Genomic DNA, 13740 nt, shown 5'->3' on the forward strand with positions numbered 1-13740 from the left:
TGAATTGCCTACTCCTGCTCCTAGTTCTTATTTTCTTCATAGTGTGTTGGGGACGGAATATAAAGACAGGATCTTCTCTATTTGCCCTTAAGCTGAGTGTCTGGGTTTAAAAACAGGAAAATGACCAAGCCGTCCATGGATGTAAACAAACACCACGTATTTGCTCCGATTCTCTTAGTGCAGGAGGAGGAGGAATGGATGAAATTACCCGGTCTGAGTCTGCGGGCGTCCAAGCACGTGACGGTATCACGTGATTCGTGGGAGTACTCTATCTTTTGTGAAGGAGGTGGCAGGAGCGCGGGGCTGTCGCGGTGAGGCGCCAGGGCTGTAGGGACGAGCGGGGGCGCGCAGGGGGCGGGGCTGTAGGGGCGAGCGGGGGCGCGGTTTTGGCGGTCAGCGTGGGCGGGGCTGTCGCGGTTAGGCCCCAGGGCTGTAGGGACGAGCGGGGGCGGGGTTTTGGCGGTCAGCGGGGGCGGGGCTGTCGGGACGAGCGGGGGCGCGCAGGGGGCGGGCCTGTGGCCGTGAGCGGGGGCGCGCAGGGGGCGGGGCTGTGGCCGTGAGCGGGGGCGCGCAGGGGGCGGGGCTGGCGCCCGTGGCCTCGAGCTCAGCGGCGGCGTCGTCAACACTGAGCTCGAGACGGCGGTGTAGAGAAGAAAGCACCTGAAGCTGAGGGGAAAAATATATTATTTTCCCCTCATACTTTCCTGCGGTGTAAATTATTAATTAGTTTATATGTTTTTTCCTCCAAATAAATATTCATATTAAAAAAAGATGGAATTGGACGATGGGGTGGTTTACCAGGATGATTCCAACAGTAATGCTATGTCGGAGCGGGTGTCGGGCCTGGCGGCCAGTATTTACCAAGAGTTCGAGCGGATGATCCGCAAGTACGACGAGGACGTGGTGAAGGATCTGATGCCGCTGGTGGTCGGCGTGCTGGAGAATTTGGATGCGGTGTTCGCCGAGAACCAGGAGCACGAGGTGGAGCTCGAGCTGCTCAAGGAGGACAACGAGCAGCTCATCACCCAGTATGAGCGGGAGAAAGCCCTGCGCAAGCACGCCGAGGAGGTGAGTATCCCGGGCCAGGCCTCTGCCGCCTGCTCCAGTCCCCGGGGTGGGGGAGAGGGCCCCGCTATCCGAGACCCGACTCCCGCTCACACCTCTCAACCTAACCTCAGCCGGTTCCAAGCTTCGTCTCGCCCTAATTGGATGATTGTTTTGGAAGAGAGCCCGCTCCCTTCGACCTCTGCATGCTGATTGGTCGAGCGACATGTCATTCACCTCGCCAGCACGTTTAGTTGTACTGGATGACAACCTAACGGGCCCCACTTTTCCAAACAGTTCAACTTGTGTGTTTTCTTTCTTTAAAAAAAATAGGTTATTTATTCTGGGACGCCCTGCAGACACTGACGCTTCGATATTGTAGTTGTCTTGCTTTGCTATTGTATTTGTCTTGTACTACTGGCATGTGCAAGTACAATGTTTTCCTCTATGTCATCTGCATGAATAAGCGCAACACGGAATGTGGGTTGGAAGCAAAATCTTAAAGTAATGAACTCTTTGCCAGAATGAACAATACAATGAACTTAACTTTTTAACTTCTCATCTGTCAGAACTTTCATCATAATTTTCTGCCCCCCCCCCCCCAAAAAAAATCTGCGGCAAACCTAGTTCACCAGGAACTAGTTAAGCTCTTAAAATGGGAACTCCCTTTTTCTCTTAAGTCCAATGGCTTCTATTTAGTTTTATTCCAAGGAAAAGTTTTTGGGACTTCCTAAAAATAATATCCTGTCTGCAACTGCGTGCGGCATATTCGAAAGCACAGGGAAACACAATGGACGAAGTATAATTATTATTTTATAGATATTGTATTGTATGAGATGAATAAATGATCTTGGAGTTACTCCTGATGAGACTTGGCAGGGTTTGGAAGTGTAGCTTTTTTTTGCCTTATGCACACTATTATACAATTAAACCACGTTGACAATTATTGTAGTTTCATAACTAATTGCTTGCTGTGGCTGTCTTGGTGTATTTGTGAATTAAGAATTGTTTAGAACATCGGATTAAGTATTGGTATTCAGAATCTTCTCGTGGTGTATACTTTAGATGCTGTGTAAACTGTGCCCTGGCAGGCATGTATAGAAATATAGGTTGGTGAATGAAAGTCCAGGTTGTAGTATAACATCACCTGCATCTTCGGTGCTTATTCTCTTCTCTTCCAGTAGTGTATCACCAAATCACATGTTTATCTGCCCTCCCATTCTTCTGACACTTTCTCTGCTTTTGAGCATCTTCCTTTGTTCCACCCCCTCACCTCTCATTTAAGATCCTTTTTCTCTCCACCCAATGCCATAAACATTTTTTCACCGAGATATCGCCACTGTTTGCTCCTTTAGCCTCTGCAACAAGAGCCTTCTCATCCTTGGTGATTTCAACCTCCATCTCAATTCATCAGACTCTCTCTCCTCTCAGTTTACTGTCCTTCTGTCCTCCCTTAATCTCTTCCCACCTCCCCATATAAACACCCCAATCAATTTTCACAGCAACTTGACTGTGCCATCTCACCTAACCTTGCTATCATTGTGTCCAACACATTAAGGCCATCCTTGATCACTTCCTTGTATTACTCCCCACCCACACCCCTCTTCCCCCTCCCAACTCTACTACTTTTGTGTCTGCCCTGGGAAAAACACCTCACAAACCTCTTAGAATTGCACCTTCAAAATCCCAAACTGCGATTGTTGCCGCTGCCTCGGCCTCTCTCCCCGGTCACAGCGTCGCCCTCAGCTCGGTCAGATCTCGGCGGCGTTTCCCTACCCACAGGCACAAAGCAATTTGTCTGAGGTGACTAAGCATGGACTCGCTGTTGCAGCCATGGAGAAGTCTCGCCGTCCCTCGATTCACTACACATTTCTGCAACTACTGATCTGCTCAACCAACCCATCACCTCCATCTTTGATGCCTTCATCCCCACAAAAATCATTACTTTCTTTTAGCTAGGTCGTTCCCCTGGTATGGCCCTCAGCTCTGTTTCCTTATGTCCAAGGGTCACAGACAGATAACTGGCTTAGCCATTCACCGACAGGTTTGACTGGGCCACATAAAGCACTATTGGATCTTAGTCTTAAAATTGCTCACTACTTCAGGGTCATCTGGAATGCAAAGATAACCCCCAGCCTCTGTTCTTTACTGCAGACTTAAATCCCTTTCCCCTGCCTTTTCCTTTATCCTCTCCTCTTAACGAGAAGTGTCAGGAATTTAAGTACTTCTTTGTCACAAAGATTGAGGTGATCCGATCAGCTGCCTCTCTCGCTTCCCTCCCTTCTCCGAGCCCACTGGGCCAAACTTCCTCTAAGGTTCTCCCCTGCCCTAGCCCTGAATTTGCATCTTTCTGTAATTTATTTCCTGTCTCCCTTCATGCCTACTCCAAGCTCATCCTGTCTGAGACCTCCATCCTAATCCCTCGACCTGATTCCCGCTAAACTGCTGACCACCCAACTTCCCTCCCTGGCTCCCATGTTAGCTGATCTTAACGGTTTTCTCTCTTCAGGTACTTTCCCCCTCTCTTTCAAATTTGTCATCACTACCCCCTCCTCAAAAAAAACCTTGACTCCTCCATCCTTGCAAACTGCCGCCTCATTTCCAGCCTCCTTTTCCTCGCAAATGTCCTTAGATGAGCTGACGCTTCTCAAATCCATGCCTCTCTTTCATAGAATGCCAAGTTTGAATCCTTCCAATTGGGTTTCTGACCCTGCCACAGTACCAAAACAGCTCTTACCAAAGTTACATGAAATCCTAAGTGACTGTTAGAAAGGTAAACTATCCCTCCTGGTCCTTCTCAACTTGTCTGCATCCATTGACACAGATGACTACACCATCCTCCACTGCTGCTCCTCTTGTCCAGCCAGGTGGGTCTACACTCACCTGATTCCATTCTTGTCTATCAATTCGTAGCCAGAGAATCACTTGCAGTGGTGTCTCTTCCTGCCCGCCCCCCCCCCCCCCGCACTGTTAGCTTTAATGTCCCCCCCCCCCAAGGATCTTTCCTTGGCCCTCTCCTATTTCTCATACTTCTGCCCCTTGGTGACATCTTCCAAAAATACTCAGTTTCCACATGTTGGTTGATGGCACTCAGCTCTACCTCACCACTGCCTCTCTTAACACCTTCACTATCTCTAATTTGTCAGACTGCTTATTTGACCCTCAGTATCGGATGAGCAGAAATTTCCTCCAGCTAATTATTGGGAAGACCGAAGCCATTGTCTTGGGTCTCCACCAAAAACTTGGCTCCCTAGCCACTGCCTCCATTACTTTCTCTGACATCTGTCTGGGGCTGAACCAGACTGTTTGCAACCTTGGTGTCATATTTGACCTCGATGAGCTTCCGACTACAGATCTGTGCCATCTCCAAGGCCAACTATTTGCACCTCTGTAACATTGCTTGACTCCGCCCAGGCCTTTGTTACTTCTGTGCTTGACTATTTCAATGCAGTCCTAACTGGCCTCAAGTTCTACCCTTTGCAAACATGAAGACATCCAAAAGTCTGCCTGTGTCCTAATTTGTATCTTCAGTTTAACCTAACAAACAGCAATGTGATAAAGGCCTGATTTTTAGTGATGTTGGTTGAGGGATTAAAATTGACCAGGACATTGGGGAGGAATCCCCTGCTGTTTTTCAAACAGTGCAGTGTTATCTTTTACATCCATCTGAAAGGGCACATGGGGCCTCAGTCTCCGCTGAAAGACGGCACCTCTGGTAGTGCAGCGCTCCCTCAGTACTGCACTGGAGTGTCAGCCTAGATGTTGTACTGTAGTCTTTGGATGGGACTTGAACCCACAACCTTCATCAGAGGTGAGTGCTACCCACTGAGACACAGCTGATATACATATCTTGACACTGAGTGTAGGAAGTTTGGTCATTGTAGAGGGGCCTAACTCTGTCACTCTTTCGCTTCCAGCTGGAGTAATGCTGTAACAATTTGTGGGAAGCCTTTGAGGCCAGTTGTTAAACTTCTGTTGCTTTGGCTGAGTGCTAATTAAGCATTAGCTGGCAGTTTAACTTGACACCTTCTTGGCCAGTATGGTTGGGCCACTCCTGAGATAAATTTGTAATCAGGAAGTTCTGACCCCCGTGCTGTTGTCAACCCTCAGTACTGTCTGAGATGTAGATGACCTGTTAATTTAATACAAGGTGATAATCAGATTAGCAGACCTGGCAAGACAGGGTTGTGCACTTGATTATCCAAAAAGACTATTTGAACAGCACCAGTGACCTTCCATACAGCACTTCCCATACATCATCGGGGACTTAAATCCTGATGTGCAGAAATTAAACTGAAGATTTATTTCTTCTTTGGATTGCTTGCCTTAGAGGGGGTGTAACGAAGGTTCATTAGTTTTATTTCCTGGGATGAGAGGGCTGTCCTTTGAGGAGCGATTGAGTACAATGGGCTGGATTTGAGAAGAATGAGAGGTGACCTCATTGAAACATGTAAGATTTTGAGAGGGCTTGACGGGGTCGATGCTGAGAGTCTCTTTCCCCTGGTTGGAGAGTCTGGAACTTGAAGGTACAAAGACCATAGGCGATGGGTAAACAGACCCGTAGCCCCACAACACAATTTTTCCCAAAAATAAAAACAGAAAATGCTGGAAGTACTCGAAGTCAGGAAGCATCTTCCCATTTTTCGTAGGTCTTCCTTGCTCCAACAATTGGTTCAAATTCTTTCAGTATCTTGGTAGTGCCTATAGCTGTTTGCATCTCACACTCTGGAATTCCCTCCTAACCCATCCACCACTCGAACACCCTTTCTTCCTTTAAAGTCCTTCTTAAAGTCAACCTCTTTGAAGAAGCTTTTGGTTACCACTCCTAATAACTCCTCCTTTGTCTCAGAATTCATCTTTGTCTGATTCTGCATTTTTTAAGTGCCTTGGGATGTTATTTTGTGTTCTATGCTGGATAAATGCAAGTTATTTTCCTCCATTTGATAATGCAAAAGAATGTCTGTTTGAATGGAATAGGTTTGGAGTACAGGAAGATGCCAGTTGGTTCATATTGTCCCAATCTTCTGAATGGGAGGGAAACTTTGGAGACTTTTGGTATCACAGAGGTTAACATGCAGGTACAGTGAGCAATTAAGAAGGCAAATAGTACGTAAGCCTTTATTGAAGGGACTTGGAGTAGAGGAATAAGAAAGTCTTGCAATTATATAAGGCTGGAATACTGTGAACCGTTTTGGTCTCCTTACCTAAGAAATGATTTCCTTGCCTTATAGGAGGGGTTGCAGCAAAGGTTCATTAGATTGATACCTGGGATGAGACTGCTCTCCTATAGGGAGAGGTTGAGTAGAATGGGCTTATAATCTTTGGAGTTTAGAAGAATAGGAGGTAATTGCATTGAAATGTGTTAGATTCTGAGGGGGCTTAACAGGGTCAACACTGAGAGGGTGTTTCTCCTGGTTGGAGAGTCGGGAATTTGGGAGTACACTCTGAGGCTAAGGGGTTGGCCATTTAGGACTGAAATGAGGAGAAATGTATTCATTCAGAAGTTTGTGAATCTTTGGGATTCTTTACCCTGGAGAACTGTGAATGTTCAATGAGTAGATTCAGGACAGAGATCAACAGATTTTTGGGCAGTCGGGAAATCAAGGGACATAGAGATACGGTGGGAAAGAGGAGTTGATGTAGAAGTTCAACTATGATCTTATTGAGCAGTGGAGCAGGCTTGATGGATGTTTGGTTTACCCCTGCTCTTTTTTTATGTTATAACATAGGGTAAATGGAACCAATTTTAAAAGTAAATTGCCAATCTTAGTAACTTACTAAACCAGTGCAATGAATGTCAGTTATATCACTGAAAGTGCAAGTTTATGATTACGTTTTATTTTTCAGATTGGTTTTGAAGTAAAATGTAGTTTGCACATAAATATATAATTGATGCACTTGAAGAAAAACAAATTATTAGAGATGGAAAAACTTGTCCCAAACTTACAGTGCATAATTGTTTTACCCCTAAATGTCTGGTGCTTCCAGAAAACAGCTTTTTACTGGCACCTCATACCTAGAGGCGAGATCTGTGTATTTCTTTTCTCTTGAAGGCAGTCTGACCTAGTTAATTTTAAAATCCAGTGACTGGCTTCTTTGACAACAAACTCAGTTTCACATTGACCTAAAACTGACTTAATCTAGTCATGAATCTTATCTACAGTGCTGATTACAACTTATTTTAACTCCTCTTGTGGACATGCAAAACATAAAATGATTATGTTGGAATTTTGTGTAATCAAAAAGCTCTAGTAATAAGATACATTGTGCTCAGGTTAAATTCAGTTACATAAGATTGTGTCAGTGTGCTGTGACTTTTAAGGCAAAGTTGCAGATCTTAATGAAATTTAAGCTAAATGTGAAGATCATTACATGCCTGATGGATGAATTCATATGGAGTACTTACAGTGTATGGTTTATGCTGTAAATGACAATATAAAATCACATTCCAACATGTGTATGTAATTTTGTTGGTGACTGAAGGTGGTATTTAATAATGTAGCTATTTGGTGTAAAGACATAACCTCCTTTTTGTCTTTAAATCAAATTACTTGATTACTTTTTTGCTCTTATTTTGCTTTTTTTATGAAGTTAGTTTTAAAACTCAATCCAAGTTGACCCTCCATTTCAGTAACTTCATCAATTTTAGCATTCTGAATAGATTTGAGAAAGTAGTATATCCATAATCAACCTCGAGCAATACTTGAAACCATATCTTAAATAGTTTCTTTGTGTGGAAAGAGTGTTGGATGCTTTTGATAATTTTAGTTTTCACTCTGCCTTCAAGCAAAGAAAAGTAACCATCTATTGTGCCTTAGTCTTAATACCTTGTCATGTGCTCAAGGAAATCAAATGTTTTCATTGGTCAGAACAGAATTCTATCCTATAATATAGCGAGTAAATAGATTTCACTAGGCTGTAATTTTGATGTCTGGTAAATTATACAGTATGATATTGTGTTTCAATCATTTCCTGCATATTTAAAGTTCATACTTCCAGTATTTTCAACTCTTCTTTAGTTTGTTAACAGCTTTAGGTATCCAAAACATTTTAAGTTAATCGAGTATTGGTTTCTGAATTGGCAGTCCCTTTTGATGTCTTTACTCATGCAACTCATTTGTCCCTTCTGGATTTGCCAAGCCATCTTGGCAGATGCCAGATAACAACAATGTAGTTAAAAATAATTGTTAATCAACACTCTTCAAAAAAAAAAATAACATCTCCATTTCAAAACATTTAACCAAGATGTGGTGAAGGTAAGAAATTGAATCAGTTGCAATTCTGCTATCACTTGGTCTATGTTTGCACTCACCCTGGACTTAGACATTGAATCGTGAATCCAAGAAATTTCCACACTGCAGTGGTGTCCCATTATTTTTTTCTCCTGTACTTGAATCTTAAATCCTATGTAGAAATGCATCTGAGTTAAAAATTTTGGTGCACCATTATTTTTGCTCTGTTCTCGTGCTGTTGTTTGTAAAGACTACAGAATAAGAGCAGATGGGTGGCCAATTTGCATAAGAGTCAAAAGAATGGGGACTTAGAAGATTGAACCCTAACACCCTTCCCCCTTTAACTTTTTCTTGTTAACTGTCCTTTCTTGAAAGTGTTTGTTGTACTTGTCCATGAGTGACTGCAGCCATTGGATACGCTGGCCATATGGTCATTCTTTAAAGATGAGCTTACATGTTGAGTATCGTTGGGATTTTTGACTTGTTTTGGTGAAAGGAGATCAGAGTTGATCTGAACTCTGACCTTGTCTGAAGTTCATATGCAGATTTTCCAGCAAGGATACTGAGGCCAATTCAGGTACCCCTAGCGACTTATTCTTGTTTCTGTAATCTCCTCCAGCCCTACAACCCTCTGAGATAGCTGCGCTCCTCCAATTTTGACCTCTTGTGAATCCCCGATTATAATTGCTGCACCATTGGCAGCCGTACTTTTAGTTACCTATGCTCTAAACTCCTTTAAAATCTACCAGTTGACCAAGCTTTTGGACATCTGCTCAAATATCTCCTCATGTAGCTTGGTGTTGGATTTTGTTTATGTTCCTGTGAAGCACCTTGGAACCTTCTGCTACATTGGTGCTATATAAATGTAAATATTTGTTTTTGACTTGTAGTCTGATAATAGCTAATAATATCATATCCTAAGAAAGTTGCAGTACTGAATATTATTCATCCAATTAAGGGTGCAATGATTTCTTTACGAGATATCCATATTCAGTTGAAATAATGTAAAATCCTCATCCTTGGTTTCAAATCTACCTACAGCCTTGTCTTTTCGCACTTACATCTGCAACTCTTTGGGTGCCCTGTGCCATTTCAGTAGCTTTCAGGTTCCTGGCCTTAACCGTCTCCTATTTACAATGGACAAGCAGTTCTTTACACCTCCATCCCACCAGGATGGTCCAAGGGCCTTCCGCGTCTTTGAGTGTAGGAGAAGGGGCGGAGTATGAAGGTTTATGCAATTGATTTTGCTTGTATCAGTGAGTTGGGTGGTAAATTGTTGATAGTTACGTTTGTCTAAAAATCAGATATAACCTTTATCATGTTTTCTCGTGTTATCATGTGTCTGTCCTTCAAATTGAAAATATTTCCATTAATCCAGGTAACTGTCAGCCTGTTCAGCTGTCAACCTTGTCTCAGTGGTAGGTAGTACTCTTGCCTCTTACTCAGAAGGTATGGATTCAAGCTTCCCTCCAAAGGCTTGAGCACATCATGCTGGCATCGCTGCCTTGGGGTACTGAGGTAATATTCCTGATGAGACATTAAATATTTGCCCTCACTATCCCATGACACTGTTTGAAGAAGAGCAGGTGACTTCTCCCCAGTGTCCTGGCCAGTATTTATTGCTCAACTAACACTGAAGACAGATGCTGTGGTCATTTATCTCATTGCTGCTTGTGTGATCTTGTGTATAAATTGGTTGCCACATTTTCTACATGACAAAAGTACTTAATTGGCTGTGAAGCACTTTGGAAGGTCCTGTGGTTGTGAAAGGAGCTGTAGAAATTCAAGTTTTTTTCATTTACTTTGCAAATTTGACCCTGGAGTGCCTTGTATCATGGACCATTAGATTTAGAATGATAATTAACACATGATTTTTGAAGTTGGTCACACAGTTTTCAATTGGGATGATTTCTCCAACTGAGAGGCAAGTAAACTGGGCTATTTTAGAAATTTTGAACGTATGGAGCAGGTCTGCTCTTCATGAACTTTGTCATTTAAAAATTTGCAGGTAACTGCAAATCCTTGATACTTTTTCCTTTGGATGGAGTTGGTAATATAAACTTGCAGATTTGTCTTGTTTTGGCAGTAGTAGGTGGTAGTGACAGTGAGTAAGGGCGGTATTGGGAAACCAGTCTGGTATTACCCTCCTTAAAACCATTACTCAAATGTAAAAGCACCGAGTGATTAAAAATACATGGTGCTGTGGGGCAGATGGTGGAAGAAAAAGACTAGTCAAGGAACACTGTCCATTTCTATCAGGATTGATTAAGAATTCTTAATAAGTATTTATTCTTTTCAAGTAAATTCATTTTCATTCACTTATTTGTTCAGGGAACTTGACATTAGGTAACTTCACAGAGACAATATTTATAAAAGAATAGTTTCCTCGAAGCTATGTATTTTTTGCTAGCATTCTAAAGTTGGAGGTTATGATGTTTAATTGTTAATGGCGAATTAAATGAAAATAACTACAGTTAGTTACTTTTTTTTGCTAGAATTACTTTGCCAAATTTCAGAATGGGCATGAATTGTTGCAGCTTTTTTGTCCTATCTCAGGAATACAATAGTTCCAGTACTTCACCTAAGAATTCAAGCTTGACTCAGTGAGCTTTCATGGACTGTTTGGCCGATGGCAGCCTTACACCTGTACTGATTCTGATGCCACACATTTGTATTTCCAGCAGGGTTGTTTGATAGTAATGGAGAGCTGGAACCCTGGCTGCTTTTGTTTCCTATTCCCTACCCAGAAGGAGACATTTTTTATAGAAAAATTGTGGCAATTACAGTGGATTGATTATTGTAGTTTTACATTGTTTAAGAATACAATCAGAGTTCTTTATGTTCCTTGATTTATAAAATTTTAATTTGCGCCATGAAGAAATTGTGAGTCAGTTTAAAAAAAAACCCTCAACAAAGTCTGGTGCATCACAGAGATATTTCTGTGATGTGGCAAAGTTGTTGCAGTTTTTTAAACCAACTTTCCATGTGTGTATCGGATGCAATTAAATGCACAGTAACTGGACAAAGAATCAACATTGCAACCAAAATTGTAAAGCTTTTTTTAAGAAAAAAAGTACACAAGATGTTAGAATTCATGTACTTGTATAATTCTGAAATCATATTGCTTCTGTTCTGTTTATAATCTGCAATCGCTCCAATATATTAAAATCATAAAAGGAATTGATTCAGTGGATGTTGAGTAGTTTTTTGTGTTTAGCCAGGAGGAGAAAAGTCTTTACCTTTCTTTCCTCCTTTTAGACCTTCCTTAAACCTACCCTTTTTTTGGATTTGCCCTAATATCGCCTTATGTAGCTCAGTAAAATATTGCTTTTTTAACGCTCCTGTGAAGTGCTTTGGCATAAAATAAAAACAAAGTTCTGGAAATACTCAGGTCTGGCAGCATCCGTGGAGAAAGAAACAGAGTTAATGTTTTAGGTCTGTGACCTTTCATCAGAACACTTGGGATGTTTGATCATATAAATGCATGTTAAGTATAATATGAAATCTGAGTGAAATAAATCTATCTTTATGCGATTAAACATTCAGAAAAGAATTATACATTGGGCCACATTGGTAGAGTAAATGTTAACTGACATCACTTTGCTTAATTCAGCCAATTTGGATGTAAATTGTTAATACCACTGAACTTGGTAGACTGTCAACTTTTCCCTCTTCTACTGTGGCTTTCAGATTGTAAAACATCTTTGAAAATCATGTTAAACTGGGACTTAGACTATGGGAAATCACCATCCATGGCCGAAACAAAACAAAACCTCCAAAACACAAACAGTACTTGGAGGCAGACTTTGTGAAGAACAAAAATAGAAAACCAAGCAAAAAGACGATTAGAGTAGGCATAACTTGTGTGCATTATTCAATTTTCTCTCCCACCCAATTGTTCTCTACCTTATTATTTTTTGATTGGCTAATTGTCTCGTGGTTGAAGTTAGTGCTTGCAGTCTACTGCTAATCCATTGCTGTTGCAGCTTTTGGTGATCTGGAAATGGCCAGATAACTACTTTTATTTCCAAATTCCTTTTCTATATGTGGAGTGCCTGGCCTCTGCTCAGTCTTTATTCGGTGTTGTGGATGTGGCAAAATTTTAAGCTGAGACATTTATTTAAACTTGGTTCATTGTTAGCACTCATGCCTCTGAGCCAGAAGGCCATGTTTTCAAGCCCCACTCCAGAACTTGAGCACACAATCTAGACTGACACTTCATTGTAATACTGAGGGAATGCTGTAATTTCTGAGGTGCTGCCTTTCGGCTGACAAAGTCAATAAAGTGAGGCCACTTCTGCATACTCAAATGGACATAAAATTTCCTAAGTGCTGTCTAAAGAGCACAGAAGTATCTTGTCAGCATATCTTTCTGCCAACACCACCAAAAACACATTATCTGATCATTTATCGCACTGCTGTTTGTGGGACATTGCTGTGGGCAAATTGGCTAACTTATTTGCCTAGATAATTATTTCAAAAGTAATTTATTGGCTTTAAAGCACTTTCTGATGTCCTAAGGTACTGAGAGGTGCTATATAAATGCAAGTTGTTTTTGTCTCTTCTCTCGCCTGGATTTTAGCAGGTCCTGTAGGTGGGCATCAATGTGATAAGTTAGGTTGACTGGGCTTTCTCATTTCTTTGAATTTATGCACAATATACCTCAAAATGAATTTGGCAACTCAGCAAGACTTTGCTTAGAGATTGTTTTCCCCAAGCTAGAGAGCCTAGACTGGGAACCATAGTTTCAGGGTAAAGGTTGGCCATTTAGGACTGAGCTGAGGAAAACTTTCTTCACTTAATAGGGTTGTGAATCTTTGCAATTCTCTTTCCCAGAGAGCTGTGGATGCTCAGTCGTTGAGTATATTCAAGACTGATAGCAATGGATTTTATGGACACTGAGAGAATTAAGGGATATTGGGATCGGGTGGAAAAATGGAGTTGTGGCAGAAGATCAGCCATGTCTTACTGAATGGCAGAGCAGACTTGAGCTGGCCGCATGGCCTACTGCTACTCCTATTTCCTATGTACTTATCAGTTATGCGCACTAAACCTGAAACAGAAGTGCTAGCTCAAGAAAAGTATTGTGCCAGTTAATTAGTCTTGTATGTTTTCTTAATACTTCATTCCTGGGCAGTTTTTTCCAGCATTTGTACCAGTGTGTTTCACCATGATTTTCTGATGTGTTTACACTGCAAAGTTGTTTACCAGTTGCTGAGACTGTCAGTGCTCCGTCTTTCACACAAAATGGCAATGGTGGTCTGCAGGTTCTGCTTCTGGCCGTGCAGAGGTTGGATATCAGTAAGTGCTTTCAAAAGCACAGGAGCATTTGCAGGCACATAAGGTGAGAGTGCCACATGGTTCCAATTCTCGCCCTGCTGGTGCATGAAAGTATTGTTTATAATCCAGGTGTTTCCCTATTGAGAGGAAAAATCCTTAGGCTTTGTGCAGTTCCAAGTTGCTT

At 42.0% G+C, this 13740-nt stretch overlaps 1 protein-coding gene across 5 annotated transcripts in view; it reads left to right on the plus strand.

Moving 5' to 3' along the window:
• The first annotated feature begins 581 nt into the window (after window positions 1–581).
• LOC137384473 (C-Jun-amino-terminal kinase-interacting protein 4-like) overlaps window positions 582–13740 on the plus strand; it is a 321098-nt gene continuing 307939 nt past the window's right edge. For all 5 annotated transcript variants that reach the window (XM_068058602.1, XM_068058604.1, XM_068058603.1 and 2 more), the window contains exon 1: window positions 582–1068. In XM_068058602.1, coding sequence (XP_067914703.1) covers window positions 772–1068 — 297 coding nt within the window. In that variant the 5' untranslated portion in view covers window positions 582–771. The remainder of the gene's footprint in view (window positions 1069–13740) is intronic.

This window comes from Heterodontus francisci, chromosome 26 (genome assembly GCF_036365525.1).
Source record: "Heterodontus francisci isolate sHetFra1 chromosome 26, sHetFra1.hap1, whole genome shotgun sequence".
Lineage (NCBI taxonomy): Eukaryota > Metazoa > Chordata > Chondrichthyes > Heterodontiformes > Heterodontidae > Heterodontus > Heterodontus francisci.